The 23,164-nt window shown below is 45.0% G+C and overlaps 1 protein-coding gene across 1 annotated transcript in view; it reads right to left on the bottom strand.

Annotated features, from left to right (window-relative positions):
• The window catches only part of B4GALNT3 (beta-1,4-N-acetyl-galactosaminyltransferase 3), an 83,338-nt gene that overhangs the window by 1,454 nt on the left and 58,720 nt on the right, over positions 1-23,164 (bottom strand). Inside the window, exons 7-20 of the mRNA XM_056846591.1 lie at positions 22,183-22,283; positions 19,263-19,330; positions 18,392-18,470; positions 16,509-16,575; positions 15,470-15,613; positions 13,713-13,822; positions 13,065-13,165; positions 10,925-11,004; positions 9,345-10,359; positions 6,895-7,190; positions 4,649-4,802; positions 3,722-3,794; positions 2,670-2,823; positions 761-887 (exon numbers count right to left, since the gene is read on the bottom strand). Coding sequence (XP_056702569.1) covers positions 761-887; positions 2,670-2,823; positions 3,722-3,794; positions 4,649-4,802; positions 6,895-7,190; positions 9,345-10,359; positions 10,925-11,004; positions 13,065-13,165; positions 13,713-13,822; positions 15,470-15,613; positions 16,509-16,575; positions 18,392-18,470; positions 19,263-19,330; positions 22,183-22,283 — 2,569 coding nt within the window. The remainder of the gene's footprint in view (positions 1-760; positions 888-2,669; positions 2,824-3,721; positions 3,795-4,648; positions 4,803-6,894; positions 7,191-9,344; positions 10,360-10,924; positions 11,005-13,064; positions 13,166-13,712; positions 13,823-15,469; positions 15,614-16,508; positions 16,576-18,391; positions 18,471-19,262; positions 19,331-22,182; positions 22,284-23,164) is intronic.

Raw genomic sequence — 23,164 nt, 5'->3', positions numbered from 1 at the left:
CTTCCAACAGTTGTGTGATTAAGTATCAGCACAACTAGCCCTGGTCATACAGTGGTAAACCCTTAAAAATTATGGCTGTGCCATGGGATGAACCCATAGAAAAATGACTCTGAGGACACTGTCGTAGTTTAAAAAAGCACCTAAGTGACCATTCAAACAAAAGCAATGTAGCTGCAATGGTATGGACATGCAGATAGGTTCAACATAATCATATAGCAACGAGTTAGTAAGCAAAACCATGTGAATAAAATACAGAAGATTCCTTGCCCATTTATAAGAGGGCTGTTAAAAAAACAACCCATGAGGGTATCAGTTCTGAATGTCAAATTGTGGAACTTCCTGCCCCAGGATGTGGTGACGGCTGCCAACTTGGAAAGCTTTAAGAGGGGAGTGGACGTATTCATGGAGGAAAGGGGTATTCATGGCTATTAGTTAGAATGGATACTAGTCATGCTGCATACCTATTCTCTCTAGTGTCAGAGGAGCACGCCTATTATATTAGGAGCTGTGGAACACGGGCAGGATGGTGCTGCTGCAGTCGTCTTGTTTGGGGGCTTCCTAGAGGCACCTGGCTGGCCACTGTGTGAACAGACTGCTGGACATGATGAACCTTGGTCTGATCCAGCATGGCCTTTCTTATGTTCTAATGTGAAGTCCTTGACAGTACAAACAAGCCCTCTCTTCTTATAGGTCCCTTTGGGTTTATCCGGGGCTGAACAATGGAGCCTGGTCATAGAGAAAGCGTCAGACACACACTGACCTGTCCAGGAGTTCCCAGTCCTCTCCTCCCCATCGTTCCCGGAACTCTTTGGTGTTCATGCCTCCGATACGAACCAGATCAGACTTGTATATACCTAGGAGACCAAAGCCATTCACCTCCCAGTAGCCTGTGGAGACAAATCCCCAAAGCGCCAGCTGTGACTGTGTTCATTATGACTAACAAGCGATGATATAATACCCATCTGTGGTACCTAATTCCTTACAGAGATTTGTGCGCTGATTAATAGGCAAAAGAACCAAAGAAAACATCTGCCCTCAGAAAAATCCTCAGACCAGTGACATTCCATCTTCTTTGTGACTGTTCTTCACTGGGAAATAATATGATGTGATAGGTGGGCCCTTATGGATATGGATCACAGTGGGTAGCTATGCTAGTTTGTCAACAGCAGTAGAAAAGAGCAAGAGTCCAGTAGCACCTTAAAGTCTAAGAAAATTTCTGGCAGGGTGAGCCACAGCTCATTTCTTCTGAAGAAATGACAGCAATTTTGTTAGTCTTTAAGGTGCTACTGGACTTTTGCTCTTTTCTACCTCATGGATATGGTTCCACATCTCTTCCTACCCTGTTCTTACTGGGGCCTAGTTCTCAGTGAGGTGAAAAATCTATATCTGTACTGTAACCACTACAGACTACAGCTGGGAGCTCCCATTACTATGTTCCTTCATACAATAAAATAAAATTATCTCCATAGGAAAATAAACCCTGACAATCTCAAGGGAAAAAAGACCAGCCTTGTTTATTCCCTGACATTAGTATACTGTATGAGGGATTTTTAAAAAAATATATAGAGAGAAGCATAAAGTCATGTGACTAATATAGGCCAGACACTAGTTTACCATCTCAGTGAGAGCTAGGCTAATATGAATTAGACTTTATGAACTGTTCATCACAAGTGACCAATAGTGCATCACTTTCCAGATAAACATTTGAGCCTTAAAACAATACAGGATTGTGTCATTCTGAGGTTTGGATTTCTACACACAAGTTTTAAAAATGATCATGGAATCCTATCAGTGGCTCACAGTGGCTTTTTGTTGCATGATTGAGAATATGATCCTAAGCATGCCTACCGGGAAGTAAATTCTATTAATACCAGTAGGGTTTTCTTCTTAGTTTGTGATGGGAGCGAAAAATCAGTTTTTGTTGTAGTCAGAAACTACAATATCACTAACATTTATTCTCTGCCATGAGATGCATGGGGAACCTATTTATTTATTTATTTACTTCAATATTTATACTTTGCTTTTCTCCCCAATGGGGACCCAAAGTGACTTACAACATTGTTTTTCTCTCCTCCAATTTATCCTCACAACAACCCTGTGAGGTAACTTAGGATGAGAGAGGGCGACTGGCCCACGATCACCAAGTGAGCTTCCAAGGCAGAGGGAGGATTTGAACCCAAGGCCCCGCAGTCCTAGTTTGATGCTCTAACCACTACACTGCACTGGCTCTCACTTATTAGTTCTTAATTCCAATGCTACTAGCTACAGTGGACAAACCACTTAATATGCCTTGTCTAAATTTTGGAAGGGATGCCAGGGGCTCTGAGTTCCTTAGAAGGAGGGCAGTACAAAAACATGATAGACATGAAAGACAGAGTGGATCAGTTGCAAAAAGAAATATACAGCTGGCCTCCTAATCTCAAACCCGCAGAGCACAACAGTCTCTAAAAGTAGAGAAGATCATGATATCTGCTTTACTGAATATCTTCCTTTCTCTCTCTGACTCAAGAAATAGCTATTTCAATAGACTCCATGATACTGAACAAAGAACTGTTTTCTGTCTATTCACTTGTTGTAGCCCTGCAAAATTCTACAGCCCAGCGCTTGGATAACATTGACAACGAGGGAGAAAACACAGGTCAGAGAAAACAGTTTCCACGACTCCTCACCATCAGGCCACTGTGGGGACGCCCCACACTGCAGCCTCATGACCATGGGTGCAAAGACCATTTTCCCTTCCACGCAGTGTTTCCGAATTGAATCGATGATCACAGCTGGGAAATGGATGTGGAGGTCACACAGGAAAATGATGCTATGTGGATCCTGCAAGCAGAGACACAGATCTGTCAGATTCTTATATCCACAGCCGATCATGCGTAAGAGGACGTAACAGCAATGCCCCCTCATTCAGCACTCTGCTGTTTAACCTGAAAGGAGAAAAGAGCAAGAGTCCAGTAGCACCTTAAAGACTAACAAAATGTATGGCACAGTATGAGCTTTTGTGAGCCATAGCTCACTTCTTCAGATATAGCTAGAATGTGAGTCCATCTGTCCTTAAGTAGAGAAGAGTGAATTAGACACATAATGGCAATATAAATGTCAAAAGCAAGTAAATGACATTAGCAGTTGTGATTGGATTACGTATGATATGCAGAGGGGTAGTAGGCATGGAGAAATTAGCATTAGTAATGAGCCAGGAATCTCAGATCTCTATTCAATCCAGGAAAATGCATAGTTGTAATTCAGTAGTCTCTCTTTCTAATCTCCCTTTGAAATCCCTTTGTAAGAGAACTGAAGGAAGGAGTTGGGACAGACTAGTAAAATTCAGAGATATGATGCACAACACTCCAGGACTGGATTATCCATATTGAAGATATGCCTGGTGCATAGCTTCCCAGTTTTTCCTTGAACGCTTGCAAAAAAAGATATTCCATTATCTCTGCAGGCAACTCTATCCATTAGTAAACCACTCGTGAAAATTAGGAAGTTTAACTCAAATGTTTTATCTAACTCTATCTTGTCTGTAGTTTAAACCCATCACCACTCAGAATTAATTTGCCTCTTTCTGCCCCAACCCCGCATCCATTTAAAAACCTGATTTGAAGAGGATTTTTAGCACTTCGTAAAAAAAAAAAAAAAAAAAAAATCCCCCCCAAAGAACTGCACATAACATATAGTTCTATCCTGAGACACGCCCCCACCCCAGGTCAACTTCACCCACCTTCACTAGGTCTACTCCTGCTTGCAGTCCGGCAGAGCGCTCAAAATTCCCTGACAGTCGCAAGTACTGGTACCTGAGGAGAAATATGAAAAGTATTTTGTTGGTTTTGGAGTGGTGGACTCTGATCTGGAGAGCCAGGTTTGATTCCCCACCCCTTCACATGAGCGGCCGAGGCTAATCTGGTGTGGGTTGGTTTCCCCACTCCTACACATGAAGCCAGCTGGGCGACCTTGGGCTAGTCACACTCTCTGAGCCCCACCTACCTGATAGGGTGTCTGTTGTGGGGAGGGAAAGGGAAGGTGATTGTAAGCCTGTTTGATTCTTCCTTAAGTGATAGAGAAAGTCGGCATAAAAAAACCAACTCCCCCTCCCCCTCTTCTTCTTCTTTAGGATTGCACTGCAAATCTTTGTCTTCCATTTGTAAGATGGGAATAACAATGCCCGACCTTCCCATTGTAACGATTGTAAAGCAAGTTGTAATTTTAAAGTGTTCTATAAAGAAGAGTAGCATTCTATATAGCTGGATCACACATTCTACATAGATGGATTCATGTAAACCTTGCTAGCACAAGACTGTTGTTACAGTATGTACAGAACAGAGAAACATCCATCACCTGTACAGAAAAGTCTGATAAATATCTATGTCTGCACTGTCCCGGAAATTGTTGTGTGGCATCACGCATTCCCTTTACATAAGAAAGGCCATGCTGGATCAGACCAAGGTCCGTCAAGTCCAGCAGTCTGTTCACACAGTGGCCAACCAGGTGCCTCTAGGAAGCCCCCAAACAAGACGACTGCAGCAGCATTATCCTGCCTGTGTTCCAAAGCACCTACCATAATAGGCATGTTATGAATGTTATGTCTGCCCCGGTCTTTTATGTGCTCTGTGGTCTGTATGTCTCTTCGTTGCAGGAAACGTATCCTCACCTGCGCAAGGTGGACTTTTTCAGGGCCTTTTCAACATCCATGTCGTCACTGTCATAGTCCGTGATGATGACGTTGAAGTGTGGGTCCTTGGTCACCCTGAACAGCTCTTCCATGTCCGAAATGAACTGCAGCACCCACCGTGCCTGATTTTTCACTGTTTGAAAGCAGGAGTGAGGGGAAGTACAGAATCAGAGCAAAGCTGTTTTTGAAGTGGCCCTTAGTACTTGATGGAAAAGGTGTTCACTACTTCCGATTCCTGCACAAGTCTGAGGGGGACCTACAGCTTTGTGGCAGACGATATATACGGTTCTGGCTTCAATCCAAGCCCTCTTCAGTCCAGGGCTAGTTGGACAGTCGCTGAGGCTCAGTATAAGGAAGCTCATTATATTCTAATATTTTATAAGAACTTAAATACCTTGTTTGTATCATGTTATTTCCCAAAATGCTACAGGATGTCTGATGCAAATACAATTACACAACACCATAGTTGCAGCGAACGAGACACTGATAGAAGTATGAAATACTTTTCTCAGAGGAAAGCAGAGATATTCTTCAAGGTTCTGCTCTGGCTTTTCATTGGCCATTGCGCCGTACCCAAATCAAAGCAAAATCTTTACTGGGCCACCTGGTTTATTTCAGAAAAAAATACTGCTAGTCTTTGGTTTGTCAGATAATGCGGCCCACATGTGTTGTGAAAAACATACAAACATTCAACATTTGTCCAAATTTGGCACAAGAAAGCTGTACTCTGCTGTATAAATCGAGCACATTGGAGTGATTTTTTTGTTTGTACAATTTATTCTACCTTTTTCATATTATTATTTTGCTTTTGCAGCTTATGGGGAGGGCAACGGTTTTTAAAGGGGGCTGAAGCTCCACCCTCTGACCACTGGACATGTTTTTTTGGTTATACCTCTGTCTTCTGGGATGTAGCTAAGCACTGACTACTTGTTTTCAAGCCTATCTTGGCAACCATAAATTACTTTTAAAAATACTAAAATTCTTAGGATGCTGAATCCTATCAATAGAATACCATTCTATAGTTTTCTGTGCTCCTGTGGAATACACACGACTGGAAGGATGTGCTGGTGTTTGAAGTGAAGCCATAGATCAGGGGTCCCCAACATGGTGGCCATGGGTGCTATGGCGCCTGACATCTTTTCTGGTGGCTCAACATGTGTTTTTCGAAAGTGGGCAGGACCAGTTTGGGCTTTTGCCCAACAAGACTTCTGATTGGTTGTGCAGATTTGTTAAAATGTTGATTTGACAGTAGCTGCCGCCACAGGACAAGGATCTGCACTGTGTTGCTGAAGTTATGGCAGCCATTTTGAGGTTGGCTCCGCCTCCTGCAGCAGCCATTTTGTTGCTGTGCCCACCATGCCCGTGTCAGAATTCCAAATGTGTCCGCAGGTTCAAGAAGGTCAGGGACCCGTGCCATAGATCCTAATATCACAATGGTTCAGTTACAGTAGGAAAAGAAGTGCATCACAAAACAAAACTTCAGTCAGATGCTCCGCGATGGAATTGACAACGTGCCAAACACATTTTGAAAACAATCTTTCCCAGGGCAAAAGGATCTTGATTTATCTTATTCAAATAGTATCAAATAAAAAATCCCTTTCATCCCTGATGAAGATAATTTCAAAACACAACAGGAATACCATAGGGAGCAACACATTCCCATTTCTATGTACCAGTTTGAGGTCTTGCCTTGCCTCTTTTTTTGATTTGTCATTTTAGTGTCACAAATTGGATATTTTGTCATAGTAGCATTTGGGAGACATGACAGAGTTTAGCAAGCACCTGGTTTCTGAAATCTGAAAGGATGACGAAGTCTTGGTTGGACTAGACGGCCTGTTCGGCCCCTTCCAACTCTATGATTCTATGAACACATGAAGCTGCCTTAAACTGAATCAGACCCTTGATCCATCAAAGTTAGTATTGTTTAAGACCAGCAGCAGCTCTCCAGGGTCCCAGGCGGGGGTCTTTCACATCACCTACCTGCCTAGTCCCTTTAACTGGAGATGCCGGGGATTGAACCTGGGACCTTCTGCATGCCAAGCAGATGCTCTGCCACTGAGCCACAGCCCCTCCCCATATGTTGAAGGATGATTCAACTCCACAGAATCCCATCAGAACCAATATAATGGATCTGTGCCCGGACCTTTGGCACACTATTGTTCTCCTGCTGTCATTTTCACACAATCTGAAATGCTCGCTCCACCAGTTATTGTTTTCTCCCTTACCTGGCACGATGAAGTGGACCATGGCACGGTGGTTCCAGGAAAAGCCCAACGGCCAGCAAAGGATTGGTTCTTCGGGGACTGCCATCAGATGGCGCCGGCGTCCCCATGCCAAGTCCTTCATAATCCTCTCCTCCTCCACGCTGCTGACCCCTTGCCATTCCCGGGCGAAGACGTATTCGGAGAAACGGACAAGGCGCCCGCCCCGCTCGAGCAGCTCCAGCTCCAGAAGGTAGCGGCTGCCCCGCAGGTGGTCCTGACGCTTCTCCACACTCACAATGCGCCGCAATTGGAATCTCCTGCAAAGGATAGCATCAAATTTGAGCGACAGGACTTCGCTTGTGTCCGACCTAGTGCCAGATCCATCAGCCTGAGGTGCCTTAACCTTGCAAGACTTCTATTTATTTATTTATTTTCTTCACAACAACTCTGTGAGGTAGGTTAGGCTGAGACAGTGTGACTGGCCCAAGGTCACCCAGTGGGCTTCCATGGCATGAGTGGGGATTCAAACCTGGGTCTCCCAGATACTAGTCCGACACTTAACCATTACACCACATTGGCCCTCGCCCTCGCTCTGTCTTAGGCCTGATTTCCTTCCTGTTGCTACCGCAAACGTGGTACAATGGGAACAGAGGAGCATGCAAGAAAAGCATCAGCTTGATATGCATAATTCTTGCATTAACAGGAACATTATGTCCTGCCACTGATCCATCTACAATGGCGCAGTGGCGTTCACAAAGCAAATGCAGCTTTTGGATACATCCTCACGAGGACCTTTGAACAGCATCTCCTCATCCTGCAGAACAATTTGTTTTCTTGTCTCTGCTAGCCTGTAGGTTCAGTCAGATGCTTCTAACACCTGGCATAGGAACAATATCCACCCCAAAAGGCTTACTTGTCAGCACTTTCAAAAAATGGCATCAGAACTACCGGCCTGGTATATCTATGATGGGCTCAAGGAGGAGGAAGAACTCACAGTTATTTGTGAAGCTCCTGAGAAGGGATAGACAAATGGGAGAAGGGGCGCTGGGCACGGGAATCAATATTTGCTGATCGTCTCTGGTGGGTGTTGCTATCCATGAGAGTGTGTTGACCTCTCAGCACAGTGGTCAAGTCAAAGAAAGGAAGCGCCGGGCCTATTCCCATGATAAACTTACTTCCTTTTTACACCCCCTTAGCTGGCATCAGTGAGGGAGCAGAGAATCTGTCAGAGCTCTGTACTCCCCCGCTATAACTACAATAGCAAAGATGTAAGAGAACGACTTTTAATCTAGGTTTACAATCTGTTATGTAGATATGACCTGTCAATTCTCCCCTACTGGGCCATGCCTGGAACAGCCCTTTGTAGCATCCTCAGTTCTTTGGTCCACCAATACCCACAAAGTACTGGCAAGGTCCCCTCCCTGAGCAGCTGCAGAATTCGTAAATTATATTGACATCCTGGATTAAAATGCCCATTGTTCCTTCCTTCATCTAGTAGGGGCATGGAATAAGGACCCACAGTCAGCCCCACAGGAGCCTGTGGGGTTTAATGGTTAAGAGTGTTAGACTAGTATTTGGAAGACCCAGGTTTGAAACTCTACTCATGCCTCTACAGAAGCTTGCTGGATGGCCTTGGGCCAGTCACATTCTGTCAGCCTAGCGTACCTCACAGGGTTGTTGTGAGGATAAAGTGGAGAGGAGAATGATGTTAGTTGTTTTGGAGTTCCCACTGGGGAGAAAGGTGGGGTATAAATGAACGAATAAATAAATAAATAGCCTCCAGGTTCAAGCCCTGTTGCACCCAGCCGGGCTGAGCAGTGGAAAAGCCAGAAGTGCAGGCTCAGGGACAAGCTAGCAGGGGCTCACAGACCATGGCCCCTGCTTACCACATCTAAGGAAAAATGTCCCTAAGTCTTCTTCGTCAGGATAAAGGACTATCTATTTCACAGTACTGTTGGAGGAGAGTGTTACGGATACTGTGGACTGCAACACACACGCACACACACACAAATCAGTGGGTTCTAGATCAAATCAAGCCTGAACTGACCCTAGAAGCTAAAATGACTAAACTGAGGCTATCGTACTTTGGACACATTATGCGAAGACCAGAGTCACTGGAAAAGACAATCATGCTACGTTGAAGGCAGCAGGAAGAGAGGAAGACCCAACAAGAGACTCTATAAAGGAAGCCACAGCCCTCAATTTGCAAGACCTGAGCAAGGCTGTTAAAGGGAGGATGTTTTGGAGGACATTGATTCATAGGGTCGCCACGAGTTGGAAGCAACTTGAAGGCACTTAACACACACACACATTTCACAGTGAAGTTGGTGACATTTCTAACCACTTATCTAGGCCTAGGAGATCCAAAGTACAGTCCTCACCACGTGGTTCATACTATGAGTAAAGATCAGAGATCCCAGTTTATATTATGAGTTAAGATCAGAGAGTCCACAAGGTACCTTTTGCCTTACCCTTTATGCCTCTGGTTGAGTTTCTTCAGGAATACGCGGGTGACCTCTATGGCTTCCTTCTCCTTCAGCAGCAGGTTCCCTGAAGTGTTGCACTTCAGATCAATCCAGTCCGTCCTCAGCACCTGGAAGTCCAAGTTATTTGCCCTGAAAGTCTGCTCCCAGTTCACTGGTTGGTCGAATATAGGCACGTAGTCAAATCCTTCTTCTTCTTCTGCATCGACTTCTCCTTCCTTGTCCTCTGCCAAAAGCTCCTCTTCCTCCTCCTGCTCTTGCACTGCTGGCTGAACAGAATCAATCCCAATGGGCTGCTGGGAGTCCAGCTCTACCCTTCCCAAGATGACGTTGGCGGCATCTGCCGCCTTATGCTGGGCTATATATGAATCCACTTGATTAAGCCACTGGTCCTCATGAACTGCCCGTTCTGGAAGAGTTGCCTCTACAGCACCTTTGATGGACACCTGAGATTGTTTCCTTGTTTTTGTGGTATCCACTGGCAGATCCTTGTTACTGTTTGCATTAAGAACGAATTGAAGAGGACTGGCTTCTCTTGGCATCTTTCTGGTTGAGTCCTTGGGCCTTATGGGATTTTGCTCCCCAGCCATTCTGGGCTTTTTGTTAGACTGCAGCTCTTCACCTCCCACATTCCTCTTGCTCACTGATAACTCATGGGCACTTCTGTCATGAAGAGAGTTTCTGGAACTTTCTATGACTCTACCCTTCAAACGCGGCTTCCTCTTTGGTGAATTTCTTTCTGGGTTGTTTTTACTGTTGCTCTGACTGACTGAAGCCATTCTTAGACTATTAGTTTCTTTGCTTCCTGTATCGTCAACAACATTGACACCAGTAATTGATAAGAGATTCCGATGCTTTTGTGGGGAATAATCATAAATATTGGCATACTCTGCAGCCAGAGGGTGATCTTTATCAGATTTTAGTCTAGTAGAATTCAGTTGGGGAAATGCGTCTTCTTCTGGCTCTGCATACTCGTTGTCCTCAGGATTTTCTCCCTCAAAGCCTGAAAAGGTAATACCAAAAACATTGCTAATGTTTTGTTACTAAGTTCTGACTAGAAGGAATAAAACCAACCACTTCCACCATTCACCTCTTGTCTACAGCAGTCCCACCTCAAAGAGGAAGATGAGATCAATCTTCTGTGCGTAACCAGGAAGAAGAGTTGGTTTTCATACCCCTCTTTTTTCTACCTTAAGGAATCTTAGAATCAGTGTTGGAAGGGACCACCAGGGTCATCTAGTCCAACCCCTGCACAATGCAGGAAATTCACAACTACCTCCCCATCCCTACATACACACCCAGTGACCCCTACTCCATGCCCAGAAGATGGCAAAAAGCCCTCCAGGATCCCTGGCCAATCTGGAGTCTCAAAGTGGCTTGCAATCACAATCTCTTCCTCTTACCACGACAGACACCTTGTGAAGTAGGTGGGGCTGAGAGAATTGAGAGAGAACTGTGACTGGCCCAAGGTCACCCAGCAGGCTTTATGTGGAGGAATAGGAATCGAACCCGGGTCTCCAGATTAGAGTCCTACTGCTCTTAACCACAACATCACACTGGCCGCATACCTGCTTGTTCTGTCATTTCCTCAGACTCTATATTTATCCCCTCGGGTCTGTCAATTTTCATATACTTGGAGAACCCAAATCTGCAGGAGTTAAAAAGAAATATAAGCCTTGTGTTATTGCTATAACAGCATTCAACACTCCCCTTTGTTCTGCCTGATATTTATTTTATCTATTGGTCCTGAGGGCTGCTTTATACAATCAACACAATCCAGCCACAAAGGTTTTCCTGGCAGGTATCAGCTTTAGGCTGCTAGTGATGGGTCACATCCTTGAGTTCTCCTCCCTGGATAAAACTCCCTAGGCCGAAAAACGAGTATGTCAAAGAAGGCTAGGCAGAATACTTCTTCCTGACAAACGGTTTTTTCCCTGTGCACAGGAGGGCCACGCAAAAAATTCACCTTCAGTCTGTGAGCCAAAGTAGTTGTGCTGCGGAGAGATTCTGTGTACCAAGTTTTGAAGCCGTCTTTCTTTTTCAACAGCAAGTGCTGCTTTGAATGAGGACCACCACAGTGCAGGAAGAGGGGAGTTTCACGCTTTGCCCTTGAACCGTTGTCTTGACCTGAATCGGCTGTCACAGAGCTGCTGCTTGCCTCATTGGGACAAACATGCAGGCTTGTGTACAGTGATTCTATACTTGCTCTAATGGTGCAAACGTATTAAGCAAAAGAACACCACTGTGTACAAATTTAGATAGTAAAAAGTCTGACACAGTAACAACTCCTATAGTTAGCAAACATGAACAAAACATATATTGTGCAAGAAGTCAAATACAAACCACAATGTGCCCCATCACAAACAACTACATATACAAGCACAAAAAGTTAGTCACTCTCTAGGAGTGTCACGTATACAGAAAGTCTCTAGGACTATACAATTTTCCAATGCGTATAACTTGTTTTCTGTTCCTTTCCAGGTCTGAATCATCGGTAAGTATATATCTTTTTGTATCAGCTGAAGCTTTTCCAAGCTTTTCCTAGAGCGTGACTAACTTTTTGTGCGTATATGAATTTTTGTGCGTGTATATGTAGCTGTATGTGATGTGGCACATTGTGGTTTGTACTTGACTTCTTGCACAATATATGTTTAGTTCATGTTTGATAACGAATGGTGCAAACAGCAGCTTGGCACAGCTATTTCATTTGAGATAATGGCACAGGGGGAAAGAAGAAGAGTTGGTTTTTATATGCCCACTTTCTCTACCATTTAAGGAAGAATCAAACTGGCTTACAATCGCCTTCCCTTCCCCTCCCCACAACAGACACCCTGTGAGGTAGGTGGAGCTGAGAGAGCTGGGACTAGCCCATGGTCACCCAGCTGGCTTCATGTGTAGGAGTAGGGAAACCAACCCGGTTCACCAGATTAGCCTCCGCCGCTCATGTGGAGGAGTGGGGAATCAAACCCGGTCCTCCAGATCAGAGTCCACTGCTCCAAACCACCACTCTTAACCACTACACCACGCTGGAAAGGCTTAACCCTCCCCATGCCATTGTCCTGGTCCAAAGTGGGTTCTACATGCCTGCTGTTTAAAAAGAATAAAAGGGCTTGGAGGCTCTATGCAATTCCTAGCATTACTTCTGCTTTGGTCCTGAAACTTGATATATTCATTACGTACACTGGCTGATAGCCTTGCTATAGTATCCTACTCCCATTACTTATACATCTCCACTGCTTCTTTGCAACACAAACTGTTTCAAACATACTCCAAGCCCAGAAGATGGGGGTGGGGGAAACCCCTCCAGGATCCCTGACCAATCTGGCTTGGAGGAAAATTGCTTCCTGGCCCCAAAGTGGTGATCACCATTACCCTGGGCATGTAAGAAAGGGTCAGGAGAGCCAAACATTGACGTAACCCTTCCTGCCCTCCCTCTCATGGATACAAACTGCAGGAGCCTGTTGCTAATCTTAGCAAAATAGATGCATATACATTTTTATAGTATACAGGCTGGTTTCTCACATGGAAGTTATATCCACATATGAAAGACCCTCACCTGAAGAATCTCTTATTACTTCTTTTCAGTAGTAACAGAATTACATACCTATTAGTGTATATGTTTTACCTAACAATCCCCTTCTCTTAAAATTCAGTTTTGTCTTTCCAGACATAAAACTATGCAACTCTGCCAAGAGGGATGGGTTTTACCTGTCCAGGTAATAAGCATTTTCCTGATAAAAGCACTTGTTTTCTGTCTCCATGTGGCTCAGGCGGCTGTAGTCATTTGGATATACAAAGGACAAATGAACCTGGAAAGAGCAGAAGATGTTCCCATCACTAGAACTGAACTTGAGCTACTTTGCATGATCAGAGATATCCAAAGTTTTCCACAGTTACAGCTCAAAGTTGTCATCTCGAAATCAACACACTCATTTCAGACTTATGTGCAAAATGCATGGATCATTGTGTAAATTTTGAGATCCACTTTACTTTATACCAGGGATAACAGCATATTATTTAATTATGCGGTTGTTTTCCAAGATGAAAGAGGTGGGTGCTCCTCTTTCCTTAATTTTAAAATGTGGGTATAACACTTCAGGTCAAATAAACAAATGGTGAAACAAAACATGTTAAGGGATTGCTAGTTCAGGACAAGTGGGCACTAATGTCACTCAGATGCCCCAACTATTTCTCTGGATACCAATTATAGCAGGTTCAGAAACAGACTATTGGCTGGGCAGGAAACAGAATGAGAAACATGCACACACACACATTATACCAAACTGATTGATCTATCCTTCAAAATACACATCAATTCGCAGCAGGTGCAAGCTAGATGCCCCCAGTTGGACTTACAAACTGGAGCCCCTGATAGCGCTGCAGAGGAAATCCGTTCACTAGGTAGCTTGGTTTGTAGGGGCAGTCGGGAAGGACCTTGCGCATCTGTGACTTGTTTAGCAGAGGCACTGAGAAACAAAGGCAAAAAGAGGCGGTCACACCAGCAGAACAGCTCCAATCTAAACAATCCTAAACAGGAAAAAAAATCCACTTCCAGGTAACCAGAACCTCACTTTTGCCCAGTGCAATTTCAACTATTCTAACCTCTTCCCCAATGAATTTGTCCCCCTTCCATAGGCATCCCCTCTAGATCCATTTGTGCTGCCCCTAACGATAGTCTTCTCTTTGATCTGGTGGAAAGCTTTCAGAATTCCTTTCTAAAGGGATGGACAACTAGCAACTCATAAGCTAGAGCCAGTCTTTGAGACAATTTCATTTGCCCCTGTAGCCCTACCAACATTGATCATATGTGATAAAAAGATTGTCCACAATTTCATTGAGAGGTGGTTTGCCACTGCCTGCTTCTGTGTAGTGATTCTGGACTTCCTTGGTGGTCTCCCATCCAAATAGAAGAAGAAGAGTGGGTTTTTATATGCCAACTTTCTCTACCGCTTAAAGGAGAATCAAACTGGCTTACAATCACCTTCTCTCCCCCCCCCACAACAGTCACCCTGAGGTAGGTGGGGCTGAGAGAGTGTGACTAACCCAAGGTCACCCAGCTGGCTCCATGTGTAGGAGTGGGGAAACAGTTTACCATATTAGCTTCCACCACTTATGTGGAGGAGGGTGGAATCAAATCCAGTTCTCCAGATCAGAGTCCACCGCTCCAAACCATCGCTCTTAACCACTACACCATGCTGGTGCTCTTAACCACTGACCAATGCTGACCCTGCTCAGCTTCCGAGATCTGTCAAGGCTAGCCTGGGCCATCCAGGTCATAGCAAATTTCATTTGTGTGTGTGTGAGGAAACCCCAAATTGTAAGAGGAAGACAGAGTCTTCAAAAAATATGATATCTCTTTGGATTTTCTATGCAATGTCCCAGCATAATGCCCACTTAATGTGATAAAACATGTTATAACCAGCTGGGTAACTGTCTACAGAACAGAGAGTCCCCAGACATACAGGCATTGACTATTCAAGCCCTATCACGCTGAATTCTTGTCACATGACAGCTCTGAGAGCAGATTAAGGCTGTATTCGGCATCACTTTTAACTGCCACTGAACCAGGATGGGTACACACCTGACTTTCTTCTTCCAGTCTTCTGTGGAAAACCCTGGTTAGAAACTTATTCTGGTTATCCACAACATAACAAAGCATGAACGCAGGTTAGCTACGCTTAGTTCCCTGTCCCCCCCCCCCACAAATTGGAATTCTAAATCAGAGTTTAATTCAATTTTAGAATTTGCAGGATGGGGAGATAAGCCCTGTAACTGCCTTATTACATCATGGATAATGAAAGTTAGGGTGCTTTCACACATGCTGAATAATGCGCTTTCAATACACTTTTGGTATTGCAAAATGCAAACTATTGTTTGCAAGTGGATTTTGCCAACTCAAAAAGTCAAATCTATCTGCAAAGTGCATTGGTAGTGGACTGAAAATGCATTATTTGGCATGTGTGAACATGCCCTTAGTTTCTACCTGGGATTCTCCATGAGAGGGGCAGGGAAGGAGTGAGGTTTGTGTGCAACATGGGGAACAAGCCAGGCTCATGCACACCCCAGCTTAATGGGAGTTAGAAGCGTGGTCTGAAGACAGTCTAATCATCCACCTTTATAAATGGTGTCCCGAGGGTCAGGCTTCAGCATATCTGCTGGGTGTTGCTGCGTATTCTGACTCTGCGTAATCCGGTTTCCACGAGTAGCTAGCGATTGAGGGATGTGATCAACTGCATCCATTTTCAAAAGACTTTCATCTAGGAAGTCCCCCCAAAAATGAAGGTAAGAATGGAAGAAAATAAGAATAATTAGCACAGATAGAGGTATATTTCTCTTTGTTTATTTTTTCATTCTGGCATGCATGCCACAAATGTTAACAGGTTTACTCCAATCCTCTTGACATGAGGCGCTGAAACTCTTGGAGTTTCACATGTCCACACGGAAACTCTTTTGATTTAATTTCAACCAGTTGGTTCTGGTCCGACCTTCTGGGGCAACAAAAAACAACTTGGCACCATCCCTCTATATGACAGCCCTTCAAGTCCTTGAAGATGGTTATCATATCCCCTCTCAGTCTTCTCTTCAGGCTAAACATACCCAGCTCCTTCAAGAAAAACAACCCAAATTGCACTGTCTAGATCTGAAATTCAGTATAAGGAGGAATAGCAACAATTCAACCTTGTTACTTTTACCTCATAAGAGACCCCTGCCCCCAAGAACCGAAAAGCCACTAACCACCTCCAAAAAAGTGATCTTAATGCTGGCTCAAGGTTCCTTGGAGGAAGCCATGGCAAAACAGGTTTGGATCTTGTCTCTGTCTGCAGTGTAGGCCTTCCCACCTAGAATCCACATAGCAAAGAACGGTCAGACATCAGAGGTCCAAAATTCATCCATGTTTATGCATCTGGCAACCTAAACTGAATTCCAAATTTTACTGAACAACAAAAGCCCACTTATCAAGCCTCCTGGTTTCCCTTTCTCTCTCTCAAACTCAGCTCCTCCTGACACCTCAGGAAGCAAAGGAGATATTATATGGGAAATAATGCACAAGAAATGCACTTTCCTGCCTGAGCCTGGGATGTGCTGCATTTAGAGGAAAATGATGAAGTCAAGCTCAGATGGCAGTATTTACGCAGCGAGGGAGACACTTACTAGCAAAAATGGAGAGGGACGGAGAGTCGATAATGGCAAACGTGGCTTCTGGGTTATTCAGCTTCCACTGAAAGAGAAAGACAGAGGCAAACAAGGTTTATTAATTAAATTCATCAACTGGAAAAGATGATGGAGAGCTGTCTACTTGTAACCCAAGGAAAATGCAGCCCCTATGCATGCACTGTGATGCCTAACCCCTATGCATGCACTGCCAGATGCCTAACCGCCACCCAGCCCTCGGGAATTGCAGCTCCTAATAGCCAGCAAAATAGGAGATTAAAAGTGCCATCCTAAGCACAATTACAGTTACATCCTAAACCAGAGAGGTGTAGTGGTTAAGAATGGTAGACTCAACTGGAGAGCCAGGTTTGATTCCCCTCTCCTCCACATGAGCAGCGGACTCTAATCTGGTGAACCGGGTTGGTTTCCCCACTCCTGCGCATGAAGCCATCTGGGTAACCTTGGGCTAGTCACAGTTCTCTCCGAACTCTCTCAGCCCCACCTACTTCACAAGGTTTCTGTTGTAGGGAGAGGAAGGGAAAGCAGTTGTAAGCTGGTTTGAGACACCTTAAAGGTAGAGAAAATCAGGGTATAAAAACCAATTCTTCTTCTCCTTCTTCCTCCCTCTTCTTCTTCTATGTCCATTGAGGCCAATGGCCTTAGAATGATGGGACCTCTACTTAGGCTGACGCTGTAATAGTGCCAACCTAAGAAGAATTTATTTATTTATTCATCTACTTAATTTATACCCCACCGTTCTCCCCAATGGAGACCCTAAGTAGGCTTACATAGTTCTTCTCTCCCGCATTGTATTTTCCCAGCAACCCTGTAAAATAAGTTATGCTAAGAGTGTGTGACTGGCTCAAGGTCACCCCACAAGCATCCATGGCAAAGTAGGGATTCAGATCTGGTTCTCTCAGATCCTAGTCTGACACTCTAACCACTACACCACACTGGCTCTCAATCAGACTAGAGTACATCTGCACAGGATTACACTGGCACGCTGCAGTCTTAACACAAACACAATACAGAATGTCCCATTAAACTCAATGGGGCTTATTCCTGGGTATGCAAGTTTCAGATTGCACCATCAATGAGACTCTGGATACGCTGACAGACACTGTTGACCTTTGGCTTACCAACTGTGCAGGCCCCAGTCTGCAGAATCAAGGAATCCCTTCCTAACTTCAGTTCTTTTTCACATGTTATGAAAAAGATGGCAGGCCCCTTCATACAGCAGGGAACGCCCCACGAAGGTCAAGCGGCTGGAAAGGGCATCGACTAGCAAACAAATGTGACTCTCAGGACATGATCACATTTTCTTTCCTTTACGGAGATCAGTTTCTGTGCAGGAAGTGCATTGCACTGCAATTTGTGGTGCATGTTCTATCTTTTTCCTTGTTAAATATATGGATTGAACTGTTGGTACATACTCCATCCATGTACTCCCAAATGGGGAAAAAGTATTAGCCTCCTACTTCCTACATTACAATGACCACACTTTCCCTCCCACTCTCCAGGAAATTCAGTGTGCAACATGATTTTCAAGCTGAGCCCCTGCACAATTAGAAGAAGAGTTGGGTTTTTATATGCTGATTTTCTCTATCTTTTAAAGAGAATCAAACCGGCTTACAATCACCTTCCTTTCCCCTCCCCACAACAGACACCTTGTGAGGTATGTGGGGCTGAGAGAGCTCAAAGAGAACTGTGACTAGCCCAAGGTCACCCTGCTGGCTTCACGTGTAGGAGTGGGAAAACCAACCCGGTTCACCAGATTAGAGTCCACCGCTCATGTGGAGGAGTGGGGAATCAAACCCAGTTCTCCAGATTAGAGTCCACCGCTCTTAACCACTACACCACGCTGGCTAGACATAAGCACTTACTGCCACTTCCACATGGTCTGTCCCTTTGTCATCTTGCTTGTGTAGCACCTCAAAATAGTACTTTTTTGCAGCTGACAACCTATGGGAAGGATGAGAGAGAGAGACACACACACAGAGAGATTATTTCAAGTCTGACACTATGTCACTCTGGGTTACAACCCATTATTCAGTCAAATAAGGGCCACATCCTGTTTTTCCAGCCTGTTTTTCTAGTGAGATTAATTTCTTCTATGAAGAGGCCAAAGTGTGTAGGCACAAGCTCTCTTTGAGTTTTCTGTTAATATACCTCCTTTCTGGCTAAGGGATCTGGCCACTGAATTCCAGCTTCTTGATCTCTGGGAAACGTGAGATAGGTTCATCCAATCAAACCATTTATTTGTATAGTGATTAGGTCATTACAGACAACCCTCCCCCCTCCACAGCTTCTCCCTTTTGTGTGATGAAAATACTATCATGAGCAACAGCCCCAGACAGGAGGAAGGACAAAATCTTCAGCAAGCTGACAAGTAAGCGTTGCAATATTCGAACACCACCAGGGGGCGCTCTGAAATTGTTTTAAGAAGAATACTTAAAATAACAAGCGCTCTCCGCTGATAAAAAGATGAAGGAAGCCTTAAAGGTCGCCTCATTGCAAAAATGTTTTGAAGTCACGACGTTCTAAAAATGACATTTTAAAAGATCTTCAAAGGTGAAAATGTTCCGGTCACCAAACTGGCCGAGCAGAGGGAGGATTAATAAGAGACCCGAAATGTCAGGCAGGCTTTTGTTAAAAATACGGCACACGACTCTACTGGCTGACACCTAAATGGTGTGTCACGGGAATCTGATGAGTAGATTTGCAAACTGGTGAACGATGCACAAGTCAACTCACTTCACTGGCCTTGACTTCTGGCTCCTAAACTTCCCGAACTCACCGGGCGCTGTCCATTCCTTCCCGGTCTGCAACAGAAAACAGAAACCCTCCACTTCATTATACTTCTTCATCCATATGGAGCTGCGCCACAGTTCTCAATCGCTTGCTGAGCAGCTGCGAACCCAGCTCAAGATTAAATACTCAAATGACTGTGAAAGAAGAAAAGCCTGTTGGCTTGCTGTCCTAGTAATTCCCTGAACCTCATGACAGGATAGCTTCCAATTAGCACAGCACAAAGGTGCTGACATCGGACTGAGGAATGGCGGCTTCCTAAGCAAGATCCTTCTCAATGTTATCACCGTTGCCCTTCTAGGCTTGCAGCACCAGTTCTTGGCTCTGCTCTTTCCCCCAACTAGACTCAGAACAACGGCAAAGGAAGACCCATTGGAGGAAGTGCCGCAGATGCAGCTTCAGTGAGGGCGGTAGAGAGCCTGTGTGGTGTAGTGGTTAAGAGCGGTGGTTTGGAGCGGTGGACTCTGATCTGGAGAACCAGGTTCAATTCCCCACTCCTCCACACGAGCAGCGGAGGCTACTCTGGTGAATTGGATTTGTTTCCCCGCTCCTACACACAAAACCAGCTGGGTGACCTTGGGCAAGTGACAGCTCTGTTAGAGCTCTCTCAGCCCGACCTACCTCACAGGGTGTCTGTTGTGGGGAGGGGAAGGTAATTGTAAGCCGGTTTGAGTCTCCCTTAAGTGGGAGAGAAAGTTGGCATATAAAAACCAACTCCTTCCTTCCAACTTCTCCTTCGTCTTCATCTGGGTTTTACGATCAACTAGAGTGTGTGTGTGGGGGACACACCTCTGCCCTTGGTTAAGAGCAGTGGTTTGGAGTGGTGGACTCTGATCTGGAGAACCGGGTTTGATTCCCCACTCCTCCACATGAGTGACGGAGGTTAATCTGGTGAACTGGATTTGTTTCCCTGTTCCTACACATGAAGCCAGCTGGGTGACCTTGGACTAGTCTCAGCATTCTCAGCACCACCTACCTCACAGGGTGTCTGTTGTGGGGAAGGGAAGTGATTGTAAGCCGGTTTGATTCTTCCTTAAGTGATAGAGAAAGTCAGCATATAAAAACTAACTCTTCTTCTTCTTGCAGAAGCTGATTGGAAAAGCAGCCCTCCTGTGCACCCATACTCCAAGCTAGGCACGGCAGCCCAGAAGCAATATGGTAAAGGCTTGAAGGGGCCCAAGCAAAATCATGTTGTGGGCCTGATGTTTCCCATCAGGTGTCCATCCCTGCCTTAAAGAATTAGCAGGATGCTCAGAAACAAGTTGCACAAAACACATTATCTACATGTATAAAAACTGCTTCCGTTGCAGTTACTCTAACTCATAGGCTCTCAAACTTTTTGAGTGGGAGCCATTTCCAAACCTTTCAGACCCTTCCCCAATATAAAGGGCAAGAATCTCACACCAGTTATAGGTGAACAAGGTTATATTTGGAGATTTGTATTCCAAGCCTCACTAATTTGTATTTCTGCAGCGTTCCCACATGTTCCATCTTCACCCCCCAAAGGGATCACATGGAGACAGATGTTTACCCACAACAGAATTTTGCAAGTATTACTGACTTGTATTCTGAGCACAGGTAACTCCTGGTACATTCTGGGATGCCATGCAAAAGTTGCATGAGTAGGTGGGAATGTCCTTAATGGAAAGCCATTAAAAGAATATATAAACGCTGCTAACAAACAGAAAAGGATCCTGCGAGGCTCTGCCTCCCTGGACCCCCTCAGCCTCACCCGGATCCTTTTACCTGGGGCCTGGGATTCATTGCCATCCAATGGCCTGAAGCCAGACCAGCAGGGGAGATCCTGGCCACTGGTAGGATCGGCAGGTGCACACATAGCAGGTGCAGCCAACCAAGGCGGGGAGGCTGGAGTAAGGCCAGCTTTGCAGGCACAGCCTCTGACTATCAACTGGCCAAGGGGTGTGGGATGCATGTATACTGGTGTCCAAACATTCCAGCACTCCTCAGCATCTTGAGGGAGGGAAGCAGCCATCAAAGTATGTGGGGCTGCCCTTGAGACTGATCTGGAGGCTCCAGCAGGTGCAAAATGCCACGGTGAGGCTCCTTACAGGGACCCCGCTGCGGGCACTTATTAAACCAGTGCTACACCATCTATACTGGCTCCAGCCAGTGGTAGTGCAGGAAATTCACAACTACTTCCCCCCCCCAGTGACCCCTAGTCCATGCCCAGAAGATGGCCAAGATGCCCTCCCTCTCTCATAATCTGCCTAAGGTCATAGAATCAGCATTGCTGACAGATGGCCATCTAGCCTCTTCTTAAAAACCTCCAGGGAAGGAGAGCTTACCACCTCCCGAGGAAGCCTGTTCCAATGAGGAACTGCTCTAACTGTTAGAAAATTCTTCCTAATGTCTAGACGGGAAATTTTTGATTTAATATCAACCCGTTGGTTCTGGTCCGACCTTCTGGGGCAACTCAGCAGCATCCTCTATATGACAGCCCGTCAAGTACTTGAAGATGGTTATCATATCCCCTCTCAGTTTTCTCCTCTTCAGGCTAAACACCTGACTGATCTCTTGATGGTAATAAATGTTGATTGAAGCTTTCGAAAGACTACACTCCCTTTGTCAGAGAGTTGACTCTCTCAAAAGCATATACTCTGCTAATCTTGTTGGTTTTAAAGGTGCTACTGGACTCGAATCTAGCTCTTCTACTGCAGGCGAAGGTGGCTACCCACCTGAAACTACCTTCACCCTGGGAGGCCCTAGAGGTAGCATTCCTGATATATGACTTTGTCATGGGCAATGTTTCAGAGTGCAGTAAGGCATGAAAAATGGATCTCTTTGTTTCTCTCCAAGAGCAGATGACGACATTATAAAAAAGAAAGAGAGAAAGCGGATACAGTACCTTGCCAACACTGGCCAGGAGCTGGATGCCAGAGACGTTCTCATCTGCACTCAGCCAGAACTCTGCATTGTTATCGGCAGCAATGGCAAACTGAAACTCGCCTACAGGAAAGAACCCTGGAGGTTAACTGAGACATTAAGCAAGATCTGCTAAAGAGAAGACGGCCTTCTACTTCCACAAAGAACGAGACGGAGACATTTCTTTGGGGCTGGGAGAGGCCTAGACAGCACGATTCCAATCCCCTAATTCTGTACTGTAGTAAACATCTAGGGGCACATGAGAATATTCTACAAAAACCCAGGCACCTTTTCTCTGACCACAACACAACACAGGAAGCCATCTCCCATAAACATTGCAAGGAAATATAATACACCACTGCCGGCTTGATTGACTACCTTTGTTTAGTATAACTCATCAGGCCAAATGGGTTCTGGTTCATTAAAGCTTACGCCACAATAAATTTGTTAGCCTCAAAGGCGCCACAAGGCTCTTATGTTACTTTGGCTGTAGCAGTTCTTTAGTCTGATGCCATATTTGCACAAGTTTAATTGTCCTAAGATAATAATAATGGTGTGGGGCAAAGCTGCAACTGTCTTATGGCAATCTCAGGACTACGGGGGTTTTCAAGGCAAGAGACGACCAGAGGTTTGTGCCATTGCCTTCCTCTGCACAGCAACGCCGGTCTTCCTTGGTGGTCTCCCACCCAAGTACTAACTATGGTTGACCCTGCTTAAGCTTCCCAGCTCTGATTACATTGGGCTAGGCTGGGCTATCAAGCTGCTTTAATTGTCATAGGTCTCCATAAAGGTCTCCATAAAGAATCTCTATACTCCTCAGTGTTACAACTCACAGAGTTCCCTGAGAGAAAGCAACAGCAATCAAACTGACATAATGATATAGTGTAGACCTGCCCTTATGTTAGATACAATAGGGAGATCTCAAATAATTGTTTTCTTGACATACAGTGGCTCACAATGGTTTA

This window comes from Euleptes europaea, chromosome 3 (genome assembly GCF_029931775.1).
Source record: "Euleptes europaea isolate rEulEur1 chromosome 3, rEulEur1.hap1, whole genome shotgun sequence".
NCBI classification, from domain to species: domain Eukaryota; kingdom Metazoa; phylum Chordata; class Lepidosauria; order Squamata; family Sphaerodactylidae; genus Euleptes; species Euleptes europaea.
The sequence above is the reverse complement of the archived record's forward strand: the minus strand, read 5'-3'. Positions and strand labels throughout refer to the sequence as shown.